The sequence below is a fragment of the Vigna umbellata genome, chromosome 2 (genome assembly GCF_029865625.1).
Source record: "Vigna umbellata cultivar VRB3 chromosome 2, Vumbellata_1.0, whole genome shotgun sequence".
Taxonomy (NCBI): domain Eukaryota; kingdom Viridiplantae; phylum Streptophyta; class Magnoliopsida; order Fabales; family Fabaceae; genus Vigna; species Vigna umbellata.
In genome coordinates, this window is record NC_142166.1 from 38,996,575 (window position 1) to 39,009,532 (window position 12,958).

Genomic DNA, 12,958 nt, shown 5'->3' on the forward strand with positions numbered 1-12,958 from the left:
TATTATTACTCAAACTACAAACTTTCTTATGTTTTTTTTTCTAGAAAAAGTATAAACCGTTGAACAATTAGATTAATAAAAATTGTAAACCTTCACAAACATTTTTTCTTAAAAGATTACAAATCCTTCAACGACACACAACTATCCAAGTTCTCCATACATTTAAGAGATTTATTGAGTTGTGGTAATACCTCTCAAATCAATTTTTCATTTTTATAATAGTTTTCTTCTCCTCCCTTCTTCATATTATTCTATAGTGAATATCCACTAAAGAACCAACATTTCCTCTCTTCATCAAAAGTTTCACATGTTCTGGAGCAAACATTTGACACACTTGAACTCCTATTTTCACTAGTGATCTACATAGATTGATTGTCGACAACAATTTTTTTTTCTCTCATAAACCCTTTTCACCTTGTATATCATATTCATTGTAGGCAATTTCCACATCATTGTTCCGCTCAACTCACTAATACTTAAGAAGAATCAATCACCAACATCACATCGATGAAGGTAAACCCTACCACACATCAATGAAGTCATTGCACAAAAGAGATAATAAATCTCTTTTTAAGAAGTGAAACAGGTAATGTTGACTTTGTTCAACATGTTGTATTGTTTTCCTTCCTCTCTAGATTAAAACCTCAACTTGATATCAATTGAGAATCACACAATAAAAAAAATAATCTTTTCAAATAGAAATACATCCACAAATAAAAGTAAAAGTTTAAATAAAAGTACATAAGAAATTTAACGTGACTTGGTAAATCATTACTCTACATGTAACTTTTCTAATAAAAATTACAAACATTCATTCAATTTTTTTAAAACTGCAATTTTCTTTTATTGCTATACAACCAACTGAAAGTAATATCCTATCTAGTCTACTTTTGGTAGATTCATTCATTTTATTCCATGTATACTTTCGACTTATTAAAGAAATATTAATCATTTGTGTATAATGAACTCTTAGAACCTTCTATTTCCAACTATACTCGTAGCTTTTGTCTCCGCGGAATTTCTCACAATGTTGAACCTAGCATGCATACTTTAATACTCTTCCCTATTTTGATTTGATTTAGCTCTTCCTACATTTTTCTCTTCCCATTTAACTTGCACAATGAGTACATATTCACTGTATTCAATGATATATCCTTCTCCCTTCACAAGGAGTGAACTAGATTAAGAAAAAAGTGATAGACAATCTATAATATTTCCGTTTTCACCTGCAGTATTCTCATGTATTTACCACTGGTATTTCGATGTTAAATAGAAGTTTTGCAAATGTAATAAGGAAACTTTACCTTTGATCCAAATATAAAGTATGTTATTCAAGGATCTTGAAACCTGCATAAATGCACTTTGTGCAAGTTTGAGCCTCTTTTAACATTCCAAAAACACAACATACCACTGGAAACTTTTATTATAGAAGTGAAAGAGAGGTACACACAGAGATCGAGAGATAGGATGGTTTAATGTTTTCAAAAGCTTAAATTTAATATGTTTTTTAAAAGGTTTTTGAATGTGACTTTTATAAACAAGTCAGATCTTGATTAGACTCGGCTCAAGACTTTTGATAGTTATTCTGACTTATTACATCGCTGATTGGTATAAACAGATTTCACACTCTTTGAGACAAGGCTAATCTGAAATATCACTTCCTCAAGAAAAAGTTAGATCTACAAGTTTGAAATATAAATATATTTGAACAAAAATATCCTTCCTATGAAATTTACCAAATTGGTTTTCTAACAAACATTTTCTTTCCTAAATGTGACACAGACGACAGATCATCGAAAGTTTAGAATAGTGTTTCCCTTACATAACACCTCAGCTGTTCTTAATCCTCTGCACTTTTGCCATCATTTAAGTATCCATTAAAAAAAAGTGAAATTAGTTTAAATTTGTCAAAAATCCAATGTGTCTTGAAAACAAATCCCCCAACATCCCTTCCTAATTGTATTTATCTGACATGAAACGCACAGTGAATGAACAGTACTTGTAACTTTTGATTATTATAATACTGGTAATAGATTTTTCTTAACAGAAAATTGATACATTTGAAAGGAAATTGAAACTAGATCGGCAAGGTCCTGAATCGAAACAAGAGTAGCATTTATTTAATGGTAATTTACAGCTATTTAACATGCTAATGCATGTCCATAACACTAATTATTATAAATACGGTGTACACTGCTACTCATCTTTTCCTCCTTCTTATACCTCATCGACCTTCTCACACTGCCTTACGCTTCCTTGGGTTCACCTTCACCTTTATAACTTCAGCAGGCTTTTTCATTTCCTGCAAAAATCGAGAAAAAACATGTCAAAGTTTTTACTTTTGGGAAAAAGCCAAAATTTTTAATTAGATTCTGTCGTGACTCTTAACAAAACAAATAAAGTTATTCCTCAGAAGATAACTTACAGCAAGAACATTAGGAGTCTTTTCCTCTTTATCAACCTAAATATATAAAAAAAATTCCAAAAATGAGTCATGAAAATATAGATACGGCTACAGAGATAGATAGACCAAGGTGGAAACTCACATTGACGGCAGGAAAATTGAATTTTGGTTCATCATCAGTCTCAGTAACATCCTGTGCATAGAAATTAACATGAAGTTAGTACAGAGAAGAGTGTATATATAGCTGGAATCAGATATAACATGAATTACTCAAATGCATGCAATTGCATAAAATTTTAGAAGCCAAAACAAAATCAGAAACTTTTAAAAATGAAAAATTCAGAGAATTAACATATTCATCTACCCTTTTGAGATGTCTCTCTTCGATATCTGGAGTTTCAGGCACAGTAGGAAGAGGTTGTCTTTGAAGAGGAGGAGGAGGGGGGTGGTTGCATGCCATTGTAGAGAACTTTGCAAGAGGTGTGTTGGAAGTAAAATACGTGTTTGCTTCCTATTTATAATAAATATGTAAGAGAATCATAAATAGGAGTGATAAGAAGCTTTGAGTAGTGTAAAATAAAAAGTTTTCTTACCAAAAAAAATTACAAGAATAATTGTCAACATCATCTGGTCCATTCTTTAAAAGAAATGTTAGGTGATTATGATGCATAGGATCCGACTTAACCTATATGGGACAGTCGATTTAATATTTATTTTTATAAATTTTTAAAATATAAATAAATATTACGTAAAAAAAAAGTTGGAATTATTGTGAAGCGGTGGTCTTGGACGGGTATTTCTTTTTTACGGTGAATATACCCAGTAAGAAAGAGAAAAAATAAATAAAAAGTTAAAAATATTTAATCAAACTGTAGATTCAAATTTGTTACTGTTAACCAGAGACAGAAAAACCCTAACACGTGTAACATTGTCATTAAATTTTTAAAACAAATTTAAAAAGTATAACTTCCTTTTTCTCTTTCCTCTTTACTTCTATATTTTTTTTTCCAAATTCTCTTGCCTCAGTTGAAACACATATCCTTGGTATTCATAGCATCTTCTTTTATTCATCTTTGCATTCAACTTTTGCATCAGTATTATCCTTAATGAGGGAAGCTTTCTATGATTTTATATCAGACCACATATAAACCATTATTTTATGCTGTAAATTTCTCTTCCATTCCTCTATTTTCTTCTTTTCCAATATAAGATAGATTTCATTATTGTTACTTTCAAATACATTTTGATGACAGAAGTTTGAAGTTTATATAATGTTTATGTAAAATAAGCTGATGAATTAGTGCAAATCAGAGCAAAGTTAAACTTATTACTAAACATGTTTAATAAGTTAAAGTTATCAGTAAACAACTCTAACAAAAGAAATAAATTAACTTTTAATAAGTTACTTTTAAAAAGTTAATCTTGGAGAATCAAGAAAGAGATTTTATAAATTAACTTATTTTTTATATTTGATTATTATATTATATTCAGAGATAAATGCATATAAAACTTTTCACCCACTATATTTTAAGAAAAGTTTATCTGCAGTTAGATGTAAGATGGTTGATATAATATTGTTATACAAATTGCCATTTTATAGAAAAAGAACATTTATACATCAAGTTCAAGTTTCTGGCAATAATGCCTTTTATATAGTCAATTAAAATAACTTATAGATATATATATCTAGCATAGTAACTTGATAACTTACTATCAGTAGGTCAAGGAAATTACATATGATAGACATTTTTGGTAATGAAGATGGTAAAAGATCAAGGATACAGTTTTGTAAGTAAAAAAATATCACTACAGAAGAAAGTCATTATTACACATTTTTTGGATAAGGAAAGATTTTATAATAAATAAAATTGTCTTTGGTTTAAGCATAATGTGTACCTAAAAGTAAAGATGACTGAATAGATTTAAAAAGACACAGAAAGAGCATCAACCTGCAGGTGCTGTAGAAGACAAATATAGAAAAAATAAACATGAATGGCCACAAAAACAACAAATCATCAAATGCTATGCATATAAGTCTAAGAGCTGAACTTTGAAAAGGCATCAAACCCTATTCATCTCATGCTGTACTGTACAGCAATTTCATGTCTTCAAATATGTTCACTTAGCCAATAAAGATATTTATTAGCTCGGTTATGTTAACAAGAAAGAGTATGCCACTCCAAAATCCACACTGATAGCTATGCAAGTCTACAGTGAAAGAATACATGTCAGACACCTTTTTTTTTTCTTTTTTTCTCTTAGAAAAACCTAGTCTGTTTTTCATGTGGATGAGTATGTTTGAACACAAAACTAGAAAAGGGTTTTGAAAATTTTTGAAAGTTTTTTTTTTCTTGATAAAAAAAAATCTATATTGAAAGTTAAAAAACACTACACAAAATCAAGTTTAACTTGTATCTGAATGGTCCACTGTTACACTAAGAGTGTTTTCAATAATCACATAAGTTTGTTATATTTGTCAATAATTGTTTTATTAATATTTTTTATTGCTAATTATTTTATTAAAAATTTTATTGTCACTGCATGTATAGATTAACTGGTGGGGGAAGTTGTTTCACTTTGAACAGTGGTATCCGACCCACTTAGAATGTTAGCAAACCTTTGTCTCAAGATAGAGAAGAATGTTGTCTAATAACAAAAGGTGAGAAATAAATTATCACACATATCAAACTAATATTCACATAAATTCTTATTTCTAAGAAGTGGTTTGTTATTTTAGTGAGATTGAGAATGATAAGATACATGGAATTCTTTATTTGTATAAATATGAAAAGATGGTTCAGTACATACGCAAAATCATATATATAATTTTTTTTTTCACCTCTTTCTTTATTGCTTTCATCCTAGCTATAAGACTAAGAGGTCTAAACTATTAGAGAACATTGAGTACTGTATCAAACATTGTTCTGCAGATTGTTCTGATAATTCTCAAAATCAAAGATCTCTGAGTTTGCTTTTTTTCATACCATGTTCCTCCTTTTCTTCCACCCCCAAACTAATTCCAGTGGCAACTTCTGCCAGAAGATGAACTCCAATGTTGTCACAATCTGTTTCACAATCTGTTTCAAAGTCCTTCGCATTTGCACATCCAGAAGTAGTACCTGCATTCTCTTCCTGAAACCACTACTTTAACTTAAACTTTTCCAATCAAGAACAAAGCCTGTTATATTTAGTTCTGAAACACTTACACATGAATTTTTTTCAGGAGTTTGCTTGTTTATATAAACACAGGCAGCAGCAGCCTGTGAATTATCAGGGACAAGAAAAAAGAACTACCAATTTAAATATCATAATTAATGAAAGAAATCAATTCAAGAAACTTTGTCATAATTCATACCCTTACCTTTAACACTTTCATTTTTTCTTGCCAAGGTTTGGTCTGCAATAAATATGGCCTTTTAGACCTCGGTCGTCGTCTGCTCAATACATTAATGAATTTCTCTCTTCAGTAAATGTTATACTTGGTATCTTATAGTTTCAGTAAGAAAAATATTGAAAAACATTCTATAAAATTAATTTTAATGAATCTAAAGATGAGATAAATCAGTCTTTCTATGTTCCCAACTTTATAAAATTCATCAACTGTCTCATTAAAGATTATACTTCATTAGCAGTACTTATTCATCGATTCAGGGATTAGGATTTCCCTAACACGCAGTACATTTTCTTAATCAAAAACCAAAATTCAATCGGCCAACTCATGAAAAGAAACAAAAGTAGTTTCTTAACAGCAATCTGCTAAACAAATACATGTTCATACTCCATTAGATTGATGCAAAACTGCTACTCACATTGTCTTTCTCTTATTGACTCCACCATCAGTACCACGTGCTTTTTCTGGGTTTTCAATTTTTACCTCAGAAGGTTTTTCTTCCTGCAACAACCATGAACAATTCCAAGCTAAAATTTCTTACCAAAAAAGGGGAAAAAGCAAAACTTGGTCATATCTCTCTGTTAATTAATTAAATTCTGCTGTGACTCTTACGGAAACAAAGATTTGCCATAATATAATAAATATCTCCAGATGAATAGCAAAAAAATAGATACACATGACAAATATACTGTTCAAAAATAATCAGTGTCAGTAAGATTCTATTTGTGTGGATTAATTTCAAAATGAGTCAATCAAACAGACTTAGACTGAATTAGAAGCATGCAATTACACAAAATTAAGATGCAAGCAGCAATGATTTTTTAGAAATTTTAGAAATGAAAAATGGGATCAATTAGCTCATGCATTTACCCTTTTGTGACGGTTTTCTTCCCTATGGTGAGGTTGGGGAAGAGAAATGTTCCTTCCTAGAGGAGAAGGAGGCAGGCGTCTGTTGCATGCCATAGTACTGTGTTGTCTCTGTGTTGGAGGAAGAAATGTGTATTTTTCTGTAAATTAAGAAATGCCAAGATGAACCATAGATATAGTTATAAAATGTTTGAATTAATCAGAAATAAAATAAATAATGAAAAATAACAAGTGATAGACAAGATTAGAAAATAAATAATAAATAACATTTGACAAATTATATATATTAATATTATTACTAGATAATTAATATAATCTCAGTTACATTGTTATTAAAATTCATAGCTTTAAATGAAAAAAAGAAAATTAATTGTATATCTTATCTTTCCTCTTTTAAGTTCTCTATTATATTTATTTCTTTTGATATCTCTTTTCTCATGTCTAAACATGTATTAGATATTTAGATCCTCTTCTTTTGTTGCTCAGATCTTTTACCTTGATTTTCAACCTTTATAAATTGGTGCTAAACTAGCTAAACTTTGTGTATCTTAACATTTTTTATCTCTCAAACATATCAATTTTTCTTTCCCTTCCTTAATGGCGGAAGCTTCTATTTCATAAACTAGTTTTAGTTCAAACCCGTATAATCTCATTCTTATAAGTGTTGTAAGTGTTTTCTTGCATTTTTTTTTTTAAATTTTCTTCTGGAATAAATTTCATCATTGCTGTTATCAAATATACATACAAGATAAGTATATAAAGCAGTATCGATGTAAACTAATGTAGGGTTAAATCCCTTAACCATCTAAAATTCATGTTTTGTTCTTACAATGTCTTTTATACGTTGTCAACTAAATATCTTGTAACATTGTAATAGTGGATGAGAATTTACTTAGTAAACATTTAATTTGTAATTAATCAAGAAAAAAAATAGGGTACACAAACTTTAGTGGTAGATAGCATATTTTGAAAATATTATTTATTTATTTATTTTCTCTGTTCCGTTTCTGTAACTATGTTTTTAGCGTTGTCTTTATTAGATCTGTTTCCACCAATAATATTTTAAGCCAAACAAAGTTTTTGTTGCATGTCTAGTTGTTCTTTACTTTATTATAATATTTTTTTTCTTATTGATAATTACTTTAGTAATATTTTACTTTAGTTCTATATATTCTCACATGTCCGATGTTGGAAACGAATTCACCCCAGAAACCAATATACAGAGTATAAGCATAAGGATAACATAGATTGAGACACAGAAATCTACCTTATTAGAACTTCCATCAAGCCAACCTAGAATTAAAATGTTACAGTGTATAATCAAAATCTTGAAAGTTCACCTAACTGCAAATATGGATAATAGAATATATACAATTAGATTTTAAAGTTGAAACAATCTCAATCAATAACTTTATCCATATAAGTCTAATTAAGACTCAATATTAATTTTTTAAAAGGAATACATTAAATTAAATTATAAGTTAGAACCTCCCTTCAACCTTACAAACCTGGAAACATAATGGTGGTTAAATCTAACAAATAGCTAGTTCAATATAATGAAATTTAGGTTGGTATGGGCTACTTAATAACTTCAGTTCTTTTAAATTCTAATTACAATTGTTCTAAGATTTATAATGATTTTTCTTACAAGTAACAATATTTAAGAGAAATCAGTCAATCAATAAAAAGAACAGTAACATTTGAAAAGAATGAAAAAACAGAAGAAAGGGAAGAATTGGCTCAAGCAAAAATGTACAGTTTAGCTAAAATCTAGAGGTCAATGTCAATTAATGAAAATATTGTTTAAAAAAATTACCTTGAGCATAGGATTCACTCTAGAAAAAATTTATAAAAATATAAAGCACTTGGTCGCCAAAAGAGCAGGAGTTCTATCTTTTTTATTGTACTGTGTGTGTGTTATTTTGGGAAATATTTGGAAAAAGAATGAAGTTTAAATTGAAAGAATATTCAAAGCATTTGCCCTCAAATTCATTATAGTGTAAAAGGAAACCATCATTACTTTGAGTGGGAAATTTATTGTATTGAGATTGAATATAACAATTTTTTTTAATTCTTTATATTATTTTTGACATACATAAATAGTACATAATTTAAATAAGTATTATTGATTTGTTTTTTTTCTATATATTTAAATAAATTTATCACTTGTCATATTTAACTGATTTAGATTAAGATTGGAAAACAAATTTTAAATGAGGTTGAATCGGATAATCTAATATGTTTTAACATTAGATATAAATTTAAATATATTAGTTGAATCAAATTCTGAGTTTAAAGTAAAAAAATTATGATGATGATTTTAAGATGTTATAATTAAATCCTTAAACTTTAATATATTTGAGATTTAGAAGGATCAAGTTTCAATGATATTGAGTAACTAAATGAATATATGTTTAATCACAAAAAAATAGTAGAAACAATAAGTGAATTCAATCTCAATACTTTTTATAATTGTTATTTCAGTTATAGCAGTATTTACTTTTGAAATTAAAATAAATTTTATAAATTTAACTGTTAAGTAGATCATTGGTAACATTATTTTTTTTAAATCTTCCTTATAATTTTTAAATAGATTATAACTATTGTGAAATTTGCATAAATTTATGTAAATACAAGACTGGTTAAAAGTTTTACATCAAATCAGTACATTTATTTACTAAAAAAATCTTAATAGATAATAACCTACCTATAAGTGAAAACCAAGAATTTGAAAGTCACAAAGACAACATATGCATTTAGTTTGAGCTAGAAAAATATTTATGATAATAGTCAAACTTTTGAAGTGACGTTATTAGACTGTGAGGTTACACACAATTTACAAAATAATGGTCATAAATTTTTCTTTCTCTAATTATAATATCTCAAAATTAAAAGTATTCAACTAAATGAAGTGATCTATATCCTGCTCAAGTATGAAGATTCATGGGAGATATCATACTTTTTGTATGTTGGATGAATGATAAAGAGTATGAAAAGTATATCCTGCTCAACATTATGTTATATTTATAATGTTATTATTCATTTTAAAAATATATTTTAGTTTAAATTTATATATTTTTTTTATAGAAACGTTACCAAGTTGATTTAACTTGCCAATAATTCAGAATGTTGATCAGGTAAGGTAAGTTTAAATACTTAGACTAAAATAAAATGTAGAGGAATAAAGATGATAAAAATACTTTAACAAATTACATGTAGCTTCTAAAGCTTGTATATTAGTTAATTATAGAATGATAGAGTATTTATAATATTTTATAATTGTATATATTATGTACATATATGTGCATAGCAGTATATTCATTGAAGAACTGGAACAGTAATTATGAGATCAAATACAGATCTTTTAACAAAACAAGTAAGATATAATTTTTTCTATGTTCTCCATCTTTCTCTTATAAGAAATGATAAAAAAAACATCAATACTTAAATCATTAGATTTATTTATGGAACAAAACATAACTGCAATATAATAAGTGTTGTTTGATCAAAGCAAGTCATGAATAACTTTGAATGATCTAACCAAAAAATATTAAGAAGGAAAGAAACAAGTTGAGAAAGAGAAAATTTGAAATATTAATCCACAGCAAGGCTAAAATATACAGAATCCCTCTACCAGACATATATATCAATCACACCGTATGTTTAACATTGAGCATTCTCTCTAACACTAATTGATTATTTTATTTGGCAAACCTTGACATATCAGGATATATTTTTATCACACCTTGTTCCCCTTTTTTTATCAACGGTCCTCTTCAGTCCAGAGGCAACTGCTGCTAGCAGTAGCACTCCATTGTCATTATCTTCCTCCCTCACGTTTTCAGATTCAGGAACACCTACCCTATTCGTTCCCTGAAATCACATGTTAATAAAAATAAAAATAAAATTGTCCAGTACTTTTAAGTTCAAGTTTCTCCAATCAAAAGCATTTCACTTTTTACTTATTGAAACACTTACCGAGAATTTTTCTGCAGCGTTTTGCTTGTTAACATAAACACGAGCAGCAGCAGCCTATGTATCATCATGAGAAAAAAAAAGTTTGAATTTATATATAGATCATAACCAAGAAAAAATATATCAAACTATTTTATTTTACATCCTTACCCTTAACACATCCAGCTTTTCTTGACTAATTGGCTTGACCTGCATGAAATCTGGTTTTTTAAACCTTGCTGGTCGTCTGTTTAATACCATTGTTCAATCTCTTTCAAGATTGTTTGAAGGAGAAAATTTTGAGAACAATGATACAGATAATGAAGCATATATAAGAAACCAGAACGAGGTAATATATATAGTTTGGCCAGCTTCAGTTTAGAAACACAAAGTATATACATATTCGTTAAAGCAGATGACTTTATCAGACTTAAACAATTTCCAGTGGAATCGACACACATGAATAGCGGTTTCACGATGTCCCGGGTTTCAAAAAATAGTAACGTTAAAGCTATAGCTTGTAAAAATAAGCTATGCTATCAGCCTATATGTCATATCAGGTAATTAATTTTAATTTTTGAGTGGTGGAATTCTAATAAAGTATATAATAAAAATAAATAAAATAAAAAAGGAAAATAATTATTATGATTGAAAGCATTAAATGAATTATTAATTGCATAAAAAACAAGAAATAGCGGTGAGGTGTAAAGAGGGGAGACCCTAGGAAAACAAAGAAACACTGTCATATAGTAAGGTGAAGAGTAACCGTCATCGATGGTGTACTTTGTCGTCTGAGTATCTTCTTTTGGCACCCTGAATATCAGATAACTGATAACTGTAGCTTAGCTTAGCTGTTAGAGGCTCAGGAAGACGAACCAGCGTTGCTCACGTTGAACTGTACCTGCATGTAATCCTGTGTTTATACATAGCTATGTTAAAATAAAAATAAATAAATATATTTAACTTTTGCAGGTCCACCAATTTGTATTTTACACACAGAAATTGTGTATTCCGATGCCAATTTATTTTCTTTTGTGGAAGGGTTATCTTAATGTAAGCCAAATTTCATCTGACACAGCCAAACAAACCTCAGCACCGGTTTCATGTGACAAATTATGTTTTGTCCGTTTTATATATAATTACTTTCTCTTCACGCTATCATCATCATGAAAGATAAAAAGTTAATCGCTCTTCCTTTAATGATCTATTTGGCGTTTTGCTTTCAAATAATAAATTAAGAAAACTAATTAATCATTCTTACATTAAATGCTTTTTAATATTATTAATTATGAGTTTCGGTTTTGAATTCTGCATGAACATATGTACTAGTTGATACTAAATCAAATATTAATAAAAATGTGCTTTAAAAATTTACTTATTAGGATAAATTACAAAAAACACTTTTAAAACTGATGCAACATAGTAAAATTTAATAAAATTAAACTAAAACAGTTAGAATCACTAGGGTGATGAAAATGCTCTTGATCTTTTGAATCTAATACTCATTCAAGTACTTACTATTTTTTTTTTATTTTAATGTACTATACTATAATTTTAAATAAAAACACATCTTGAGTCATACTCAAGTTAAGTTTAAGACTTTATCATTACATTATACTAGCATAGTGGTAAAAAGTTCAAGACCTTTGATCATAAAAATAAAATAGTACAGTTTCTGTCAGTTATTAAATAAAAATTAATTAAAAAATTGTGGGAGTTATATTATAAATAGAATATTTGGGATATTCTAAACCTTGTATTACAGCAAACATTGTAATAATATATCACTTAAATTATATTTCTATCAACCTTGAGGCTAATACATTTTAAGCAATAGAGTTACATAAGATAAATCTCATTTTGAGTTATTCAGCTAAACAATATCTCTAACCAACATTAAATTTTGGAAATCAAAATTCATATTACAAAAGAGTGCATTATATCTTATATATCTTATGTAAAGTAAAAATATTGTAAAGGATGTAGAAGTAAGTGACATAATAGAACTAAAAAAAAGTCAATTAAAACCTCATCAAATAATCTTTTCAAATGAATATGACTTAATTTCAATCTCAATATAAAATTATCAAATATAGTTCTGTTATGTTTATGGTGAACTATCTAATCATCACCAATCATGCACACAACATAAACAAGAAACGTACATTTTTTGTAGATTAAAATGTGTTTTATTCACACGTTTAAAAAAGAATGTTTTAAAAAACTATATAAGAAAAGTTGTACCAATTAACTTATAAGTGAATTATTTTTATTTTTGAGTTTATTTTTTCTTTAGGACATTTGGGAAAATCCAATTAATCAACCTAATGTTCAATAATTTA

At 28.0% G+C, this 12,958-nt stretch overlaps 2 protein-coding genes and 1 long non-coding RNA gene across 4 annotated transcripts; all 3 read right to left on the minus strand.

Annotated features, from left to right (window-relative positions):
• Window positions 1–2,094: 2,094 nt before the first annotated feature.
• LOC148203957 (uncharacterized) lies at window positions 2,095–2,909 on the minus strand. Its single transcript, XR_015784024.1, has 4 exons — window positions 2,769–2,909; window positions 2,547–2,597; window positions 2,426–2,461; window positions 2,095–2,302 (listed from the first exon to the last, which is right to left on the minus strand). It is a non-coding gene; the product is annotated as an uncharacterized LOC148203957 (long non-coding RNA).
• A 2,249-nt stretch (window positions 2,910–5,158) lies between these two features.
• On the minus strand, window positions 5,159–6,797 carry LOC148203958 (uncharacterized). Of its 2 annotated transcripts, none has more exons than XM_088106067.1 (5): window positions 6,666–6,797; window positions 6,214–6,296; window positions 5,766–5,838; window positions 5,611–5,664; window positions 5,159–5,523 (listed from the first exon to the last, which is right to left on the minus strand). In XM_088106067.1, exons 1-5 carry the CDS (start codon window positions 6,756–6,758, stop codon window positions 5,383–5,385), a joined length of 444 nt encoding a protein of 147 aa, XP_087962193.1. In that variant the 5' UTR covers window positions 6,759–6,797; the 3' UTR covers window positions 5,159–5,382. The 2 variants fall into 2 exon arrangements, with proteins under 2 accessions (XP_087962193.1, XP_087962192.1); XM_088106066.1 differs by having other exon boundaries at window positions 5,159–5,536.
• Window positions 6,798–10,273: 3,476 nt separating this feature from the next.
• Window positions 10,274–11,127, minus strand: LOC148203959 (uncharacterized). The gene is made up of 3 exons (XM_088106439.1): window positions 10,788–11,127; window positions 10,641–10,694; window positions 10,274–10,535 (listed from the first exon to the last, which is right to left on the minus strand). Exons 1-3 carry the CDS (start codon window positions 10,875–10,877, stop codon window positions 10,386–10,388), a joined length of 294 nt encoding a protein of 97 aa, XP_087962565.1. The 5' UTR covers window positions 10,878–11,127; the 3' UTR covers window positions 10,274–10,385.
• Between the last annotated feature and the right edge of the window lie 1,831 nt (window positions 11,128–12,958).

Bases quoted from the DNA above. Each gene is read 5' to 3' on its own strand.
- LOC148203958 (XM_088106066.1), bottom strand. From the start codon at position 6,758: ATGGCATGCAACAGACGCCTGCCTCCTTCTCCTCTAGGAAGGAACATT. The intron at 5,839-6,213 runs GTGAGTAGCAGT...TGTATTGAGCAG, and splicing joins GTCAATAAGAGAAAGACAAT to ACGACGACCGAGGTCTAAAA. The intron at 5,537-5,610 runs GTAAGTGTTTCA...TAGTGGTTTCAG, and splicing joins CTCCTGAAAAAAATTCATGT to GAAGAGAATGCAGGTACTAC.
- LOC148203959 (XM_088106439.1), bottom strand. From the start codon at position 10,877: ATGGTATTAAACAGACGACCAGCAAGGTTTAAAAAACCAGATTTCATG. The intron at 10,695-10,787 runs GTAAGGATGTAA...GATGATACATAG, and splicing joins AAAAGCTGGATGTGTTAAGG to GCTGCTGCTGCTCGTGTTTA. The intron at 10,536-10,640 runs GTAAGTGTTTCA...ATGTGATTTCAG, and splicing joins ACGCTGCAGAAAAATTCTCG to GGAACGAATAGGGTAGGTGT.